The 20,318-nt window shown below is 46.3% G+C and overlaps 1 protein-coding gene across 1 annotated transcript in view; it reads right to left on the bottom strand.

Moving 5' to 3' along the window:
• The window catches only part of CHD2 (chromodomain helicase DNA binding protein 2), a 55,036-nt gene extending 35,031 nt beyond the window's left edge, over window positions 1–20,005 (bottom strand). Inside the window, exons 1-4 of the mRNA XM_082290611.1 lie at window positions 19,033–20,005; window positions 18,564–18,697; window positions 5,219–5,426; window positions 2,383–2,469 (exon numbers count right to left, since the gene is read on the bottom strand). Coding sequence (XP_082146737.1) covers window positions 2,383–2,469; window positions 5,219–5,426; window positions 18,564–18,625 — 357 coding nt within the window. The 5' untranslated portion in view covers window positions 18,626–18,697; window positions 19,033–20,005. The remainder of the gene's footprint in view (window positions 1–2,382; window positions 2,470–5,218; window positions 5,427–18,563; window positions 18,698–19,032) is intronic.
• Between the last annotated feature and the right edge of the window lie 313 nt (window positions 20,006–20,318).

Raw genomic sequence — 20,318 nt, 5'->3', positions numbered from 1 at the left:
CCATCCAACCTGGCTTTGAACACTTCCAGGGATGGGGCAGCCACAGCTTCTCTGGACACCCTGTGCAAGGGTCTCACCACTCTCACAGGGAAGAATTTCCTTTATCTATCTAACCTAAATCTGCCCCCTTTCAATTTGAATACTCTAAAAGGCACTTGGTTCTGTACTCCTCACATCCCCTGGCTGAAACCTGAAGCTGATTTATTAACTGCAAATGCCTGGGGAAGTAGTGTTTTTACTAAAAACCTTACACATTCTCTTGTTCCTGGAGACAGCTCTGGGCCCCTGAGCAGCTCTGTGCTCCTATGCAAAGCTGCGCTTTCACTTCCCCAATGGCTCAGCCCACGCCTGGGTATTGATCACGAGTTATCACCCTCCCTGATCGCACCTCGGACACCTACACAAGGAGCCCAGAAATCCCCAGAAGGGAACCATTTCTAACACACAAATAACCCTACCCAGAATGCTGCTCTCAGAGGACATGGTGATTGAGAAGGGCCCCAAAACCTGAACCACCTCCACCTGTGCACCATCTCCCCCGCACAGGTGAGTCACGGGGCAGTGCAGGGAGCTGGGATGGCTCATCCTTGCTCTGGTCTCTGAGCCACGCTGCCTGCACGATGCTCTTTGCTAATCTGCAGAGAAGCATTAGGGAAGAAGGCAGTTACAAGCCCCCAGACACTGTGCTGGAAGTCCCAAGCAGCAAGCAACAGGCGCAGGTCACTGGCGACAGGATTGACCCTGCGAAGGCAAAAAGCATCTTCAGACGTGCCTTGGATTTCTGCCACCTCCAGCAGCAGCAAGGAGTGCTCAGCACCACGCAGACTTGAGCTATGCTATTTCCTCCCTCTTGGTGTCTTCCAAAAGCAAGACTTTCCATCTCCTCCTGCTCTCTGCGAGGCCCCAGCACTGTGCTCCTGACAGGTCGCACCCTCCATCAGATTCTGCTGCAGATGCGAGTTGCCCTGTGGGGACCAGTCAGTGTTTCTTTGGGGAGAGAGGGGTGAGGGGGTGCTCCAATTTTTTTAATTTCAGCTGTTTCACAAAAGTTGCAGTGGGGGTCATTTGGAGGACCTTTGGGGTTTTTTTGTTTTTTACAATATTTTGTGGTATAGCAAAGTTTTTGCATCTCAGATTTTAAATTTTTTTTTACTGTACCTTAAGTAGTAGGAAATAAAGATATCGAAAAAGAAAACAACATTTGCAAAACCACGTAATATTGTAAAACAAAAAAAGAAGGGACTTACCTGGGCCCCTAAGAGGGCAGGGGGGTGTGCAGCGGAGCTCTGGGGTGGGTGTGAGGTCGCCGGCACAGTGCATGCCGGGGCATCGCACAGAGGGGCGGCTGGCCAGCCCAGCCTCTGCCAACTTGAAAAGGAAAACAAAAGCTATGTCAATGGTGCACCCCGAGCCCCTTCCTGACCTCTGCTCTGCGGGACAGCCAGCACAGGAGTCTGGGGGGGCAGCTGGTGGCACTGGGGTGCCACAAGGCTCAGCAACAACGCACCAGGGCAAGGAGCTGGAGACCTGCATGTGACCCCTTGAGCATCCAAATGCACATCTTGGTGGTGAAGCACAAACAGCCCGAATCAGAGAGTACTACTGGGCTCCTGCTCTGCTCAAAGTCTGCTGCTTATCTTCAGATTCCCAGCCCCAAGCCCCAAGCTCTCCACGAAAGCCTCTCTCTGGTTCTCTTACCCCTCTGCTATAGCTACTCGACCTTCCTGAAGACCTGCAGATGAAATGCTCCATGCAGAAAACCTGTCAGATGCAAATGAAGGTGGCACCTAATTCCTACATCTTCAAAAAAAAAAAAAACCAACAGTGTTCTGAAACAGGAACAATTAGAAGGTTTGGCTGCCAGGCTCTGACCACTGCCACCTCCAACTGAAGCATGAAAGACTACCCAGTATTCAACCAAAGAAAAGTGATGGGTCACAAAGCAGCACACACACAAATGCATTTATTAGTGGGATCCATTCCAGGTTAGGCAATGACTATTTTCTTGCTATGAGGTGTTTCTGGGAACTTTCCTTTATTCCTGGTTGGATTTGTGTTGCGTTTTGGTTTTGTCCTGTTTTTTTTATTACACAGACTCCTCTCCAGGATGTTCCTACAGCAGAGCATGACTTGCATTACGCCCCATTCCAGCAATCAGATCAGTGCATGCAGATCTCAGCCCAGGCAGTGTCCCGCTCACTCCACAGGTCTCAGGCCAAGCAGATCCAGATGCAGGACTGGGACCTCAACTGTGAGCTCCAACATCCATGCACCAAGCTGGGACTCAGTGTTTACAAGGCAATGCAGATGAGCCCTCCCTTTGCTCTTTGGGTTTGGTTGGTTTTATATGTTCAGTAACCCCTCATCCTTTTTTTTCCTTACCTCATCTTTTATATTAAATCGTGACGGTTCTTGTCTGCTTCGGTTTGACCTCCTAACCCCATAAACATCAGGATATTCTTCCCACATCTGCAAAATAAACAGACCATCAGAAGGCCTGCTTCACCCCAATTATTTCTGACATTTTAGAGAAGCTTGATGGTGTTTAAAAAAAAAATCAACAGAAAACCATTAGGGAATTAGCAACCAGTAGATGGACACTTTAAAAAAACTGGCTGAAAGAGATTATTATTATTTTGGGGTATTTGGCACCATTCTAAAGCAGCATGTGTTTATCTCAGTGTTATCTTTACAGTGGTCCATCTTTCCACCAAGGTACAAATCACTCTCCAGCTCCTTCAGGCTGGAGGACAGAGTGTTGAGGTAACCAGCCCTCTGCAGCACTGGTACCAAAGGTATGGAGGCACCCAAAGGTATGGAGGACGTGGAATGAACAGACCTACCACGTCAACAGGGCAATTCTCTGTCACTAACAGCTTCCAGCACAATTCCTTTCCATAGGGAATGCCCCGTCAGCTGCCTGGAGACATTGCCAGCTGCAACTTCAAAGGTGAATTCTGTGGCCCAGCCTGGACGGCAAATGGAGCAAGATACCCTGTCCTTTGGCAAGGCAAGGCAGTGGCTGCTGGTTCCTCTCCTGAATGCACTGACAGGAATGTGGTTTGGCAGCGCAGGGCACACAGATGTGCAGAGGTCACTGCTGGGAATAGTTGTGCTCTTTGTTGTTAAACGAGGACCTCACCAGTTTAATACACTGTGTATAAGAGCATGCAACTGTTCTTTTAGGTGGACAGGAGAAGGGGGAGACAAGAATGGATGCCCTAAGGGGGATGAATGCAGAGTTGTGTTGGTGACATAGGAAACAAGAGTTACGCGGCAGACACAAACCACCACCATGCCCCTCAAAATCCTATACCAGCAATTCCTCTCTCCCTCAGCAGAGCTTACTCTCTTAGTTCTCTACATCTATTCATTTCCTTCTCATTCTCTCTGTCTCCAGTCCTCAAATATCTCTGCAAGCCACTGGCAGGAAAAGGAAATCAAAATACACTGCCAGACGCAGCAGTGATTGGGATTGAGAGCATGATGGATAAAAGGCTGCAGCCCAGCAATTTTTCTGCCTCTGTTAAAGGAGTAATGGGATAAGGAACAGACTGTGACAGTGTGTTATCTGTTGGGCATGCAAGTACAGAGGTACATTCACATGAAAGAATAAATCAAAATGCTCCCCAAACCATTTGAAGAACTTGTCTTTTCATCTATTAAATGGCATGGGTTTTGAATGTGGGAGCGACTTCCATGACAAATCTTAACAGCACCTAATACAGATTAACCTTGCCTTTAGGGGTGTATCTAGACAAATGCCAAATAAACAATAATATAATAATTAATTGCATTGGTTATTCAAGGGGAACTGGTATCAACACGCCTAGGTTAGACCCTAGCTAAGGAAGACACCCATTAACAGAGAAATTAAGGAAGGGAGAGGCTTTCTTATTAGAGGGTGCCCTGACCTTTTCATGTTTCATCCGTACTAATTATCACCCTGTATATGGATGCACTTCCTCACAGGATAATGTTAACATTTTTTATTCGGGACATGCTCTTTGAATCCTTCAGAGGGAGAGAAAAGTTCCTTTGGTGCCCACCTTTCAACAATAAAGCACAAATTTTAATATAGTGTTACCACAACTGCCTTATAAACTCATCCTCCCTTGGCAGTCCGAACACTGGAGCATTTAGCCACAACCTGAGCCAGCAGCCTGGAGCTTTGTGAGAGGGAGAAGCTGGTAACAAAATCCTTCACTTCTCCCTAGCAGGTCCATAGGGAGCGCAGGCTGGAAGCATGGTCCGTCCTCCTTATCCTTTACATACATAGCAACTTTCTCCATAAAACTCCCTCTCAGGAGCAAACTGTGCGCCCAGTGCAACCCATGGCTAAGAACAACAGGATAGTTACACACCACAAACAAACAAACAAGCTGACCTAACCAGAATTTTCTCCTTCCAAACGAACTCGGTTCACTGAGTTCCTGTCTCCAAATGGTGTTTGGGCTCCTCTTTCTCACCTCACACTACCCTATGTTACTCAGGTGCCTCCATCCCTGAGGCAAAGCAGGTTGAGTTGCAGCTTCTGCCCCGGGGAATGAAGAAGGACACTATGTGCAGTAACATCCACAATCCCCTTTCCTGCTGGACAGCAAGTAGAGGGAAAACCTGGCTATCTGAGGGGTATTGCTAGGGAGGTGCTGGGAAGCTGTGCGGGAAAAAAAAAACCACAACAAAGAAGCACTGTTCTGGACTTAATAAATAATGGAAGTTAAATAGCTTTTTCATTCTTCCTCTTTTTTTTTTCCCTATGCTTTTTTCAGAGGAAGAGTGATGTAAAAAAACCCAAAGTGGTTCAAACTTCAAAACCTTCTCCCTGATTATTTTTCTCATGGGGAGGCTTTACTACTCCTGAGGGAGAGAAGAGACAGGAGAGAGGAGTGGAAAGACAGAGGGAGACAATGAAATGACAGGATCACGTAGTGATGGCAGGCACCTACCCCTCATTCATACTAGTTGGCCCTGTCATCATCTACCTGGTGCCTCAGGGGTTGTTCCACAAACACAGCAGCTCCTGCTCTCAAGGGTGACACCAGCAGGGCTCCAGCACACAGACCAGACAGCCTCTGGGGACACTGGAGGTCAGAGGCTGTTCGGTCCATGTGCAACGTGGCCAGGAAGTTGGACACAGCTTCACCGAGGTCCTGCTGTCTGACCTTTGGTGGTGGGACAGGAGTAATGTGTCTGGGCAGAGCAGCAGGGGCAATACCTTTTTAACATCTGCTATCCTTTCCTTCTTAGAGGCTGGTTTTTCTTTGGTTTCAGGAGGGGTTTGTTGGGATTTGGAACCAGTTGATTCACTTTCGGATTCAGACTGACTCTCAGAGGACTCGGAGCTGCTGTTTGACTCGCTGCCCTGCTCACTTTCAGACTGGCTTGCAGAGTCAGAGCCAGAGGCTTCTTCGGATGCCGAGTGACTAGTGGTAGAGAAAGAAGAGGTTACATTTTAACTGCACTGACACAGCTGTGAAATATGCAGCGAGCAAACCTGAGACACATCCAAGCCACAACAACAGGCTTGGAAAAGCATGAATGCAAGCGTGGACCCTGCAGTCCTGAAGAGACACCCCGCACTGGCATTTTGCAGCAGGGGCAGCTCCTTCGCAGGACTGACAATGAACACAGGTGAGAGTGCAGCCCCAGAAGTCCTTGTCTAGGATCTCCTGCTCATCACCAGAACAAAAGCAGTGGTGGTAGGTGAACAGAAGCATCAGCAGAACCAGCAGCGCAGGTGCTACTGGGAGGATGTGGCTGCCTTGGAGCGAGGAAGAATAAGGTAGAGTGGGAGCTGCAGCATCCAGAGACCATCCGGCTGTATTAAAGATAAGCAGTTGCTCCAGCACGGCTCTCCACTGCATCCTAGTGTGGCCAGTGGTTCAAAATAAATCTGATACCCATTTTCTGGAAAAGGCCAGTATCAAATGCTATACCCATAACACCATGAATGATATTAAATATAATGTTTCTTGCAAAAAAAATGAATTCAGCAACAGGACAGAAGAAAGAATCTTATATGGGCTTGTGGCTGGGGCAGCTCCTGTTTAAAGGATCACACCAGTGCTGTGCAGACTGCATTTCTCAAGCCAGTAAGGGGAGAGCAGATGACCAAGTAGTATATTTCCCTCTTCTTTTTTTGTTTTTAGTATCTTTATATACAAATGGGTTAACACACAGGATATCCCCTTAAATAAAGGCTCCTCAACAAAACAGTGAGAGGCCAAAATATTTTAGGTGGCCAAAACATTCAAATACCTTTGCCCAATCACTCCCAACATCTACTCTTTTTATTTTAAAATCCAGAAAAGCAAGCTGAAATCTCAGTACACCATATCATACGTGCGCTGGTAAGGCAGCATTCAAACCTCGCTGTCACAAACAAAAAACCAGTGACAGTGATGCTACAAACTTTTGGAACAAGGAGCACCCCTTTCCCAGTCAGCTTTTCACCGGCAGCTGGATGTGTTTGTGATATTTAAGGGTTTACTTAGAACACTATGAAAGAAGAGTCAGGAAAACTCCACAGAGGGAAAACAGATCTTTATTTTTTTTTCCTACTTTTGTACAAAAGTAACAAAGTACATCAAAGGCTTTGCTCAGATCTCACGATTCAAGGAACAAACAATAAAATTAGGCAAAAGAACCCCAAACAAACAAAAAAACAGCCAAACAAAAACAAAACAAACACCACCAAAGCATGTGCACGCGTACATTTACATCCGACTCCACGGGGATGGGCAGCTGGGGATGCCCGGATGGAGCCGGGCCCGTCCCGCTCCCGGACAGGACAAATCCCGGGATCCGCGGCTGTGGGCCGGGAGGCGGGCAGGGGGCAGCACTCGCGCGCCCTCAGGCGCCGCCGCCATTTCGCGGCCGCCCTTCCGCCGCCATCTTGCGAGCGCGGGGCCGTGCCCGATCCCTGGGATGGAGGCTCCTGGCACTGCCCCGGGCAAGGGGAACCGCAGGGAGCGCGGCCGTGCGAGCCTGAGGGGACACAAACGGAGCCCCTTCCGCAAGGAGCGCGGGCAGCCGTCACCCATGGCTGCTGTTATACTGTCCCAGCCTGGGTTTGAGGGAACGGGGTTATTACAATGCTTCCTCCAAGCAGGGCTGGAAATTGAACTACGGCCATTCCAGGCTGCCCAGTCCCTCCTGCCTGTCCCTGTCCATGGATGGCGGTGATCCACGATAACCCAAGACGCAGCCCCACACACGGTGTCCCACTACACCCCTTGTTCTGCAGGCTCTACAACAGTCCCCCCCCTTGTCTGCCACAGCCCTCCATTGCCACAGCCATAAAGTGTGGTGGTGCCACACACATAACCCATGGTGGTGCCACAGCCATAACCCGTGGTGGTGCCACACCGCTCCTGGGAATGGCACTCCAGCAGCTCTGGGGACAGATGGTGTCCATGGGCAGGGCTTGGCAGGACACCATCCCGCTGGGCCTCCACAAAGGAACGGGATCTGGAGGCATCCGAAGCTCTGCTGTCATGACAGAAGTGGCAACATCAGGCTCTGCCTGAGCCATGGTGGCATCCTGTGTTCCACACAGGAAGAGGAGGACAATTTTTCCTTCAATCAGATTTATTAGCAATAGCTGGAAGGAATTCTAACAGCCCAGGCAAGACTGAGGCCAGACAGCTCTGACAGTATTTGTTCAGACGCAGAACAGTAATTAATGTCCTCCTCCCACTCTGGAGCTCTTTGTTCCTCAAAGCCCTAAGCTTTATTTCAAAGACACAGGGACACAGGCTCTCTGCACATCGATAGCCATAATTCACGTGCTTTATCCACAACATTATCTGAACACTGTAATTCTTTTTTTTCAGGCTGTGAACTGTGTCATTTGAAAAGAGGGAGACTTCTCTGGTGACATACACATCTGTATGTGCAGGTATTTGCCCGCACACCTGCTTGCCCTACTAAGGAAAGAAACACAGATGAGAAGTGGTTACATCCTTTTGAAGGCTGTTGCAAATAATTCTTCTTTTTTAATGAACAACCTGTTATTGAGGCAAAATATGTGTTTGTCTTCATTTCTATGTTGATCGGATTAAAAAAATAACTGAAAGGCCTATTTCCATAAAATAATCCTTTCTAACTGTCACTGCAACAATCAGGAAAGCATTTCTACCTGCCAACAGAATGTAACGTATTAGCAACATTAGATGTCAAATCAGGTCTAACACTGTATATACCTGGAGACCTAAGTCCTCTTTTCAGAAGTTATTTTCGGAATTTGTCCTGGTTAAATGCCCCTAAGTTAGCATCCAAACAAGACCTACTTTCAATTAAACTATAAGTGAGGGATAAGCTATAATTAATTGTCACAAAAATCACAATTCAACCAGACCACCCTCCTCCAAAAACACCCATGAACATCAAAAGAAAGCAACAGATGGACCATTGGTAACTTCCTTGAAGTGAGAAACTCTTAAAAGAAGTTGAGATCTGCAAAGACTCAGCCAAATACATTCCTCTGGTTTCCAAGAAATACTTCAGGCTGTAAGTCTGTTTTAATTAAGAGCCTGCTTCTGGACTTGAGGGGGAGCAAAACTAAATCATTCCTTACCAAGGATATGTTCCTTCCAAGAAATAAGTAGCTTAAAGGCAGTGATAAGACCCTTTACAGTGAGGCATCTGAGTTTAAAAGGCAATTACCACGTGCCTGAAGCCTCCAGACTTTGCATTTAATATTCATATATGACTTCATTTTATAGGGGATCATCTTTGCAAACAGCAAATCATTTTATAAGCTCTCAGTAAGAACAAACAGTAGATATGTTTCCAGAAGGTGTGAGACAGCTGAAAAATATAAGCAGTTGTGAAACCAAGAACTGACCGGGGAATAGCTCTAACTGGGACCATTCTGCCTCAGTGTTTAAAATGTGGCTTTTGAGGGACAGAACTTGAATTCAGACAGGGGAATAAAGGAGGATTAATAACCCAAGAACCTCCCACAAGCAAAGCTCCTCCCAGCTTTAAGAACTGTTTGTGAATGTTTTGAATCTAAACAAGTTTGAATCCAAACAGCAACATTCCACTGAGCTGCGCAAGCTCTGCAAGGATTCAGCACCAGCAAAACCAGTCCATGAAGGCTGGAGAAGGATCCTGGCAGATTATCCCATGACTGGATATAACATCAGGGGCTGGATGACTGCAGGAACCGTTATGTTTAACTCCTGTGCATTGTTGGCCAGAGCGTCACGAGTGCTGTGGGTAACTGACACCCAGGTGCACATCCACAGCTCACTGACACCAAAATGCCACGGGCAGGTGGCTGGGACAGCCCCTCCCCACTCCCATCCCTCCTCACCCTGCAGCCCACGATCCCAGCATTGGCTGGACCTGCCAGGCTTCCTGATAACACACCACAGAAACAGCAAGTCACCGCCGGCTTGGCTTAAGCCAAGTTCAGACCAAGCCTTTACAGTAACTGGGAACAGTGGAAATAAACTGCACTTGGCAGTGGCAGGCAAGTTGCAGAGTTGAAAAGTAATAGGTCAGACTCAATGATCCCAGGGGTCTTTTCCAATCTAATAGATCCTGAGAAAGGGGTGAGCAGCCTGAGGTCCAGGGGTAGCCACTGGGTCAGCCGAGCCTCACGCCCTGTCCCCACAGCCCCACTGGCCTCAGCAGGGTCCAGACTAGGGGTGTCTGGCAGAGCCAGCTCTACCTGAGAGGGGTTCCTGGGCTCCCACAGCTCTTCAGCTCAGGCTGCCAGCTGCTCCAAGCCGCTCCCATCCACCAGCAGAACCAACCTGAGATTTACTCCAAAGTACAGAGCAGCAAAGCTGGTGCAGGCCACCAGCTTATAACTATTTTAAGAGGTCTATCTTCCTAAAGTGGCCTGCACAAACTGTGGGACACACAGGCAGGGTGACAAAGCACAGAAGGCACAAACACACCGACTGACATGACAATTGTGCTGCTGTTAAACACTTCCTTTGAATATCTTATCTATAAATGTGATGTTCCCTATTATGAAGAGAAACTATTCACAAGAGCATGTGGGGACAGGACAAAGGGGAATGGCTTTAAACTGAAAGTAGGTTTAGATATTAGGAAAAAATTCCTTACTTGTGAGCGTGCTGAGGCACTGGAGCAGGTTGCCCAGAGAGGTTGTGAACATCCCATTCCCTGGAAGTGTTCAAGGCAGGTTGGATAGGACTCTGAGCAACCTGCTCTAGTGGAAGGTATCCCTGCTCATGGCAGAGAGGTTGGAATGAGGTGATCTTTGTGGTCCCTTCCAACCCAAACCATTCTATGTTTCTATATAAACATATATGAAATGTCTAAACAAGCACCGTCAATGTTGATATGTGCACTCAAGTCACAGGGTGGCTGTAAAAAGGCACTAAACCATGTTAAATTTAACCTTTCGCCTAAACAAGCCAGGGAGAGGAACACAAGATGTATTCTAGCTATAGATCATTGGATAAAGAGAAGATAATACAGGTACCACAGAGGAGTGAAAACTGCATGGGATCTATCCCTTGTTGGGGGGGGCGGGGGGGGCAGGAAATGAGCAAATACCACAGTAATCATAGACAAGGCCATACAGACCCAGCACATGGAGTGTGCAGGAGAGCCAAGTGAAGGACAGATTGTGATACTGAAGATAAATAAATTCATTCCTAGCTTTTTGAGTTCCTCTGCAAGTCTACTGAAAAATGATTGGTGCTTGCCTGTCTCCCAAGGCGAAGATTTTCTAAGTGAGAAGCCTTGAGAAGGGCCATTTGGTGAAAGAGCTTTTCCAGTTTATTTCCTGCAGGGAAAAGTAGAAATGGGGAAAGGAAGAAAAATACTCCTGCTCCTCTACTCTCCATACCTATGCATGGTATTTAAAACACTGATCTATTTCCAGGCAGTAACTTAAACTAGAATATCCTAAACACAACCAGGCTCCTCATATTGTTTAAGAGTGAGTCTCAAACAACTCTGAATACTCAGAATACGGTTTGTCCAACTCTGGGCTAGCTTTCAAGGGGCACAACAAACTCCCATGGTTACAGGGCTGCCCCTTCCAGATTACCAAGACATGCTTCAAAGAAGCATAAAAATATTTCCCTAACCTCACTTTGTGACCAGCAACTTTTATTTTTTTCCTCTTAAATAGGCATGTGAGAAGTTCTCATGGAGAATCCACACTTCTCCCACCTGTGCCTGCAAACGTGGCTTGCAGGGTTGGGTGTTCATTACATTTACACAGCAGTAGGCACAGCCAGGCCATGGTGCTGCTGTACCACCTGATGGATTATGCACCCAGCAGGTATCTATCCAAAATATCCACCTGAACTGGGCTGTGAGGCTTCCCAGCCTATTCTGGCCACTTCTACTTACTCCAGCACAGGACTCCCAAATGCCAAAGGCAGAGCTAAATATATCCCTCACCGCTCTGCTGCAGCTCAGCCAAGCACATTGGGCTATCCTGAATGATAAAGACTTTCCAAAAGCTGGTGGGGTTTTTTTCTCCACTACAAAGACACTTATGTCGTGCTTGCATAAGCAAGCAAAAGGAGCAATCCATTCATGATGGGGAGAGCTGGCTCTCTCACTCTCTGATCTTTAAGCCAGAGGGTGAAAATGCTCGGGATGTTCAGTGGGAAAAGAGAAAAAAAAAAGAAAAAAAACCAGCAGAGGGACAAAAGGAGTCAAAACCTGTCTGCTTGATTAAGGAGCACCATTGATAATCTCCAAGGCAGCATCCTTCCCTTTCCCTGCACAGAAAGGGGAGAACAATTGCAGTTGTCATGGTTTGAAAGGGCCCCCATCTCTCCCTCCCCGGGAGGCAGCGAAGCGTTTCCGGGCTCCACATCCCACTTCAGCAGGAGGATCCGCTGGCTCCTGGCAGCTCCCAGCTCCTCCTCAGCCCCAGGCAACGAGAAGAGTAGGAGCCCGGGGGTGCACACCTTCCTCAGACAGCGGGCAGGGCTGTCCCTGTGCCCTCCACTGTTCCAGCCACCGTTGTGCCGATTCCCACCGGGGACAGCTGAGCTGAAGCTCAGTGGCAGCACAAAGGGGATTTCCACACAGGTGCATCCCCACTGGCAAAGGACATGTGGATGCATGAGGGCTGGAGCGTGCACACACAATTAGTACAGAAAAGGTGGATGCTTTTTCCCTTTGGCAAACTTCCTTTAAAACCACTGAGATTAAAGACATGCAGTGTATATGGAAATTAGGACCCAAACCCCATTAACAGGAACATGATGGTGCAGAAATTCCTTTCTGGTTCTAGGTGACCTGCAGTTCAGAAAAAGGAAGCCTGATCTGACCTGAGGAGGTTATTCCAAGTGACTTTTAAAAGTTGTTTTTAACCAAGAGATTTAAGGCTCATCACCAAGCCTAAGTTTTATAGACAGCACATGGCATTCAAATCTCAGCTGGTGACAACTCTGTAGTGAAGCACAGAGATTCCTCCCCATGAGAGAGATGCAAACGACTCCTATAATTAACATATTAGCAATTCTATTAAGTCATCTATACCCAACAATAACACTTGCAAGAAACATAAATAGTTACAACACAGCTTTTTCCTAAGGAGTCGGGTGTTCTGGAGTCAGTGGATTCTTGACATTGCAACACACTTGTTCATAGCTGGGGTAAAGGTTGGTGAGCAATGAAGTGTTCAGCATCCTATCCCGTCTGTGGAGCTTGGCAGACACTGCACTGAGCCACGCCAGGATTAAACGCCATGCCAGCACTTCCAGCACAATACCAGAAAGGAGTCTGAGATCACTGTTAAAAAACTTTTTAATTTTTAACCCCTATTAGTCAAGGCCAGAAAATCACATGTAATACAGAGTAGGTTATTTCAGCCCACAGGTAAATATAAAGCAAGGTGGAGACTGAAAATTATAATTTAGCAGCAGTGCTGCACAAGCTGTAATGTAAAATGAGCTGCTGTGCATTTAGAAAGACTCAGCAACACTTGGCTCATAATATCCAAAAAATAATCCCTCTAAGAAAATGAGGCATTAACAGTGTGACAAAAAAGCTTCACTGCAAGTCACTAGGGGTAAACTTTTCCTCTGGGCTTTTTTGCTTTCATTTCAAGGCTTCTTTACAGGATGTGAAGGTGGGCTTTACACACACACCACCACCTACTGAAAGAGCATCCTCACATGGCATTTCAGCACACATCTTTTAATAAAAGCACACCAGAAAGACTGATGTCAGACACCATGTCAGTAGAGCAGCACAACCTTTGCCAGAAGGCTGCTTCTATCTAATTATGGTAATCCAGGCCATCCCCTCCCCCAGTGCTGTGCTGTTTGTATTTATTTTCCTTGAAGGAGAAGAGAGAAAGCAGAACAGCAGCTTTCCCCAGCCATTACCAGCTCCTTTCTGAGCTGGATTTCAGCTAGGAGCAAGTAGAGATTTAGAAGCCTTTTCCACCTCCAGAACTTAGCAGCCTAATTTAACATTGCAATTCCTGCTGGGTCCTTCATGCTGTGTGCAACACGAAACAAGATACAGTGGATACACACACCACCAGGTCATGTGGAGATGCAACTTCAGCATAAGCTGCCAAACCCACCCAAAGAAGGTTTACTTTGGCTGTCTTGAGTTCAAAAGCAGCCAGTCCCATGGCATCAGAAGCTTCAGTCCCTACATTCCTGCTTGCAGTCTCAGGTACTTCACCTCATGGCCAGTCTGCATCTGCCCCTGGTACTCTCACCTGCTCCTCCAAACCAGCACTGATAAACCTGAATTAAGAGATGTGCCAGTATAAAAATTCATCAGGGACAAGTTTGGCAGCTCAGTAACCTGTTAACGGTATGAGCAACTTTCTGAGGGGTGAAACATGAAAACAAAGACAGGAACTGGTTTATCCCTGTACCAAATCGGAGAGATTAAAATGAAACACCAATGCCTTGCTGGCCCTCCTTCTGAGCCCTGTCAAAGCTACCAGTGGAAGTGTTTGTTTGAACGCACAAGTGTGGTTATGGCAGCCCCAGCGCTGCTCCCGAGGCACAGCCGGGATCCGCGTTCTCAGAAATGCCACCACCGAGCCACAGCTCGTCTCCAGCACTGGAGGAAGTGGGGGAAGGTGCAGATAAGGGCAACTGTTACCCTCAGTGTGTGGCAGGTGAAACAGAAAGGGGAACAGGCTCTAATCTGCGATCTGAGCCACGTCACCTTCCTTTGGCTGAAGGCACTCACTGAGCTGGGAACACGCCTGCACACACGTGCACTCAGCCATGGCAACGCCCCTGCCCCAGCACAGGCTGTGCCACAGAAACAGGGTTACAGAATTACCCACGTGAGCTCTTTATTCCCATTTCTCAATTTTTATTCAGTAAAAGTCATGCATTTTAGAGAATCTATAAAATTTGGTTAATTAGCTTAAGATGTTTAACTAAAAAAAGAACAATCCAGAAGACAATGAATTCCAGCTAAATGTAGCTTCTTGCAGTTTGTGAGCCCTTTTTATAGCACTGTATATACTGTATCCATCTCTGGCAGCAATCACAAAACCGGGAACAGAGGAGTTGAAAGCCTCAGGATTGTGCATGCGTAATTAGATGAGACACTTCCTTCACGAGGGTAATGTGAAACAGAAGTAACAAAGCAAAACAAGAACAATCTCCTTTGTGCTGCACAGAGATTACATCACGATTCATATGAATTCCTTGCACATTATTCCTTTTGTGTCCTGCACTGATCAAACATTTTTCCCTTTCAAAAAAGGCTCCGGACAGTTTCACAAAGGGTTAAAGCTTAAAAAGAGGGGGGAAAAAAGTCCTTGTTGAAGAATGCAGCGGTGCAAATGAAACTGAAAGCCTCGGCACATGCACGTGGCCACAACAGCTAAAAAGCAACCCGTCAACTGGGTAAAAACTTGAAACCCACAATTTAACATTTTAAGAAATGTGTTCAGTGTTTCTGCTAGGCTGAAAGAAAATCAGTTGCAAAATGCACACTGAAAGCAAAACAGTGAGTTTTGGTGATTTAAGAATACTGAAAGCTGTACCCCTACGCAAAAAAAAAAAAAAAAAAAAAAAAAAAAAAAAAAAAAAAAGACAGATGTTCCAGGAATACTATGGCATACTACAATTCCTTTTGAAGTTAAAAAAAAAAAAAGGGAAAAAAATCCGCAGCAAAAATAGCCTTGCTTCAAGTCGCTTCTCAAAATAGCTTGCACTATTAAAATGAAAACCCCTTAAAATGAAAGCACTGTAAGCCCACGCCCGGCAGATGAGCGGAAGCGGGGGGAGGCAGCGGCAGCCGCCCGCTCCCGGCGCGCTGATCCCGATCCCGCTGCCGCTCCCGGGGGCCCGCGCGGCGCGCGCAGCCAATGGCGGCGCGGCCGGCGCAGGGCGGCCTTTGAACCCCGCAGCCGCTTCCCGCGGCGCCCGAGCAGTGCGGCACAAAGAACAGCCATTTTGTGACAGCGCCGGCCGCCGCAGCCCGCCCGAGCCGGCCCCACCGCTGCCCCAACGACAGCGGGCTGCCCCCTGCTCCCAGCGCCACACAAGGGGGGCAGCTTGTGCTTAACGCGATCGCTTCCCGCCCCTCCCCCGCTCCGCCAAATGCTGGTTCGTGTGTACCGACATCTCCATAAAATGGCTGCCACGTCAGGCGAGGGTGTTGTGCTGTGCAGAGCCCTGCGCTGGGAGGTGGCTGCTCAGCAAAAACACGCCATTTCAGACCTCGGAGCTCCAGCTCGGCACAGAAAACGGCCTGGGAGCTAATCTACCGCAACCTATTTCCCCCCCCCCCCCCCCAAAAAAAAAGATGTTTTAATGCTAGAGAAGCCCAGAGCTGGATACAGACACAGCGTTTGTCCAGCCTTGCAGGGTCTGCAGCTCAAACCGTTCCCACGCCGGGTATTTCAGAGGTGGGAGAGCAAATGCAACAGATACAGGCCAAGGGAAAAGAAAACTACGTATTTTTGCTATCCCTGCAAAACTCACTCCTGGGCTTTAAGGGGGCCCCAGCCTGCCTCCGGCCTCTACACTTCCCATGAGGGCTGACCATGGATGTACCTTCACACTACCTGCCCTTCAGACGTGCAGCACAGAGGATGCTAGAAAATACAGCAGATTGTGTTCAATTATTTATGCAAATCCCAGGCACACGGGTGGGGATCAGCAGGAACTGCAGCAGACCCAGAGCAACTTTTCCCCCGTTGGGTAAAGTTGCATGAAATCACTCAGCTCCAAGTTCGATTTACTGTCAAAGCACAAAGGACAGGTGTTGCTGGCACCTACAAAGGCAGGAGTACAATGCTCAGCTTACAAACTGTAAAGAGTTAACACCATCTCTCTCCCCAAGAATAATCATCTGCTTTGGGACAATTCTCAGGCATTTTTGTTTACTCAGCACAGGCCTTTGTATTTCCTTAGAGCTGGGAAAGGTGGGAGTCAATTCCTCAGGGCACTACAGTGGTGTGCAAGAACTGTATTTTCTTCCACTCTAACACCTTTCTCCAGCCCAGGTGAATGGCACCAGCCATATCCACCTCTTCCAGCACCCAGGGCTCCCACCAGGACTGTGCAACTTCCATGTTCAAATACTTCCATGGATGCCAAGCTGGCCTCATCAGCACGTGAAGTGCAGACACAGGTGCATTTCTGGGTTACAATACAGCAAAGTGGTGGCTTTACTTCCTAGAAATCATTTCCCCTACTTCAGGTCAGCCTCAGGAAGTAAAGCCCATTTTATGACATTGAGCTGACTCACAGCTCACAAATAAGCTCAACAGGGTTCACTTGCAAATATCCTGTGCTCGACTGCTCCCACACTTCAGGTGTGTTGGTGTCACACACAGCAGGTTTGAGAAAAAAAAAAAGATGTGAAGGGGGCGACGGGTAACTTCACACAACAGGTGTTAAATGTAAATGGATCAATTATGATAAATAACCTTTCAATGAAAACCCCAAAAGCACACGAGACACTATGCAAATCTCATACCCCTAAGGACAAAACCCCCTGTGGGACTCCTGCTACATAGCTCAGATTTTAGCTCCTATTCCTTTCCAACACTGATAAAATACTTTAAATTTCCTCAACAAATTATGTCTGTTGCTGTTCTTGTTGATAATCTCCACTTTAAAAAAGCATAAAAATTTATGTAAGCCGAATAATAATTTTTTATAAATGGTGACTTTTCCCACAATATTTTGCATGCAGCATTTACAGTAAAGAAAGCACAATATGAAAATCTGATGTGTTTTTAAACAGCATTATTAAAAAAGCTCTGTTGAAGTGCTACATGTAATGCTTCAAATATCCCTGAGGCTAATTTAGTTAATACTAATTTCAAATTAAACAAACTTACCTATATCCATTTTAGAATTTAAAATTTGACTGCAATTTTAATACACCCAGAACAGCATCCAAGTTTATAACAGAAGGTTACAGTAACTTGATAATATATATATGTATTACCACACTATTTCAAGTTCGTGTGCTTAAGGAAGGTTAAATACTGGACATCAAGAATACTATTCAAACACCTGAACATCACATAGAGCACATGTGATACAACAGACAGTTCAGAGTTCTTTTTTATTAATGTTGGTTTAAAATGCAGGAAGACAACACCAGAGAAAAAGAAACAGACCAAGATTCAGTTAAAATTAACAAAATGCAAAACTCAGTAATATTTACAAACTAGAAAACAAAAATGCATATAGTTTAATTTCCAATTTTTGGAGGAGGCAACCCTTTAAATACAAAATGAGCGATTTGGTAATTGCACTTCTGCATTCCCAGCAAACAAACATTTTCAGTATTTCACACTTTTCCCACATCAAGGTTAAGTTTATAAAAATCTGTAAAGAATCTCATTACTCGACAAAAGTAAATAAAAATACTCTGAGCAAAAATACATTAAACAAAACAAGCAAAGCATCTGGTGCCTCTTGTGAGCAGTCCCAGGGTATATTTTATAATACAAAATGCCATCACCAGCAGGACAAAGTCTCGTTAAATTGTATAAAAATATTCTAAAATACCTCAACAGAATCAAAGTTCTACAAGCTAAAATAAAATCTGAAGTAAGAGGTATCCGACACATAGGCACTTTCCAGTTTATATTTCAAAATAAGCTTTTTTTCATTCATGTAACTTTTTCTTGTGCCTATTTACTATAATTTACTACTACACCAGGCTTCTGTATGGCCCTCAGTTAAAGTTTAGACTTCTGAGATTCTTCAAAGAAAAATTTGCCTTGTATGTAAAATGGTGCAATGCAGCAATGGCTAAACCGACAAGGTCATTTTTCACAGCACAAAAAACCTAAAAACTGAAATTCAAAAGCTGGAAAAACATCATACAGGGGCAAGGGCTGCCCTGAATAAAGGTACAGTACCTTTTGCCTAGGACATGGGCCCTTAAGTCACAACACAACTTTCAGAAATTGCTACCAAAAAAAATTAGGGTGTGGCATGCTAACAATCTCAAGGTCATTCCTTAAAAAGGAAGCAAAATCAGTAAAATGTTTTCTATTAAGCACTGACAGTAACCCAAGGCTGTCAAAGTAAACAGGGTATTCACAGGTTTTACAAAAAAAAAAAAAAAAGAAAGTTGATAGGTCATACCTCGATGCATTGCTGTGGACTGAACCCTCCTCTCCTTGGCTTTTGTCCTTATTTCTCATCATCTTTTTATTCTTAAATATTAAAAGGGGGTCAGGGGTGTCTGTTTGCTTTGAAGTCCTGTGCCCAGGTATTTACTGTCAAAAGTTGAAAGAAAGGTAAGGTCCCAGTTCGTTTCACTGGCTTTCATTATCAGGAACAAAGTCCTGACGCTGCAATGATATTGTTATAACAATACACAATACTGATCAACACGGCAAACCGGAGATTTAAAACAAATAATCATTTTTACAAGAAAAATCCGAGAATAAACACAGGAGAGGAGCATCCTGCAAACTTTCCCAAAGTAACACTGGATGCAAATAATCTCTGTATCTTATTGCGTCATCCCAATACAGCACAAATCGGTCGAAAATCAAAGTACTCAAAACGGCAGAAATTTAAAAATTATTATTATTAATTGCTCACCTACCTGATCCATGCACCGCCGCCAGGACCAAGTCGATATTAGTTTCGGGTAGTGGAAAAACATTAGATCCAAAATATTTAGAATTATACCGATAAAATACAAATTTCAGAAAATGAAAAAAAAATATATATTCTAATCCCAAAAATATGCTGCCGATAAAGCAAAAGAAGCGGTAATTAGTACAAAAATGTCCGGGGGAAAAAGCTCATTAGGAGAGCGCACAAAAATGGAGGTACGCCATGGCTTCTAAGCTGGAAAAACAACGACCTGGGCTCTCTCCACGGCTTCTTCTTTCCAGCAAGGCACGAAAAAGGAGCCCTCAAAAGCTGCTTTTCTGCCCGAAAAAGGTCCGCTCGGCCCCCGATTAGTGCCTAGGAGAGGCAAGGGGCTGTGGGGGCCCCCTGAGGCTGCCCGAAAGTTAGGGAAAGTTGCGTAAAGTGTTGGGGAAGGCACGGAGCTGAGCGCGCTCTCTCTAAGGCACAGCCGCCATCTAGAGCTCCTTCCCAGCTCTGAGCTCTGCCTTTGATTGACACTCTCTACATTTACCCCACAACTCAGGTGATGTACCATAGACCCACCCCTTCATTTCTACCAAAAAAAGAGAGAGCCTCCACCTAAAGGGTGCCTGCTACCCCACAGCCCTGGCTCCTTCCAACTACCCCAGCTCAAGGGGCACCTTAACCCCATGTGGCTCAGGCACCCTTTGGAAGCCAGAAAGAAATGGAATTTGTGCCTTTTGTTTTAAAGATTTGCTAAATATTTCAGTGCCTGGGCTAAAATTACTTCCTCCCTGGACAGGAAGTGGTGCTGTTACAAGCCATTTTGAAGGCATGGAACTGGAGCTCACAGCCATGTAGGCAGCAACAGCCCACTCTGGGGGTCACCCCACCCAAGGGGCAGCTTAGCTTCCCCCCAGTTCGGTGGCAGAATCCCCAGACAACAACTGTTCCCTCTGCCCCCCAGTGCTGGCACTGGCAGGGGGGGACAGGAGCATCACCCACTCCCAAACCAGCCCCACAGAGCCGAGATTGCCCTCCAGCTCCACAGCGCCTCCCTAGTGGTTTCCCCCAACAACTCAAATCCAACAGCCACGCCATTTCTACCAGCTGTGCCAAGGCACTGTGGTCAAGTCAGTCCAACACCATCGAATTGCTTATTTCTAATGCACTTTCTTAACCCATTCATGGTCATTAACAGATTTTTAACACAACAAATTAATTTGAAAGCTGCACAGTAACCAAGCTGCAGAACTGCAAATCAATCAATGGACACCTCCAAACACAACATCC

This window comes from Coloeus monedula, assembly GCF_965178545.1.
Source record: "Coloeus monedula genome assembly, chromosome: 14".
In the NCBI taxonomy this organism is placed as follows: domain Eukaryota; kingdom Metazoa; phylum Chordata; class Aves; order Passeriformes; family Corvidae; genus Coloeus; species Coloeus monedula.
This window is presented reverse-complemented; position numbering and strand designations above follow the sequence as displayed.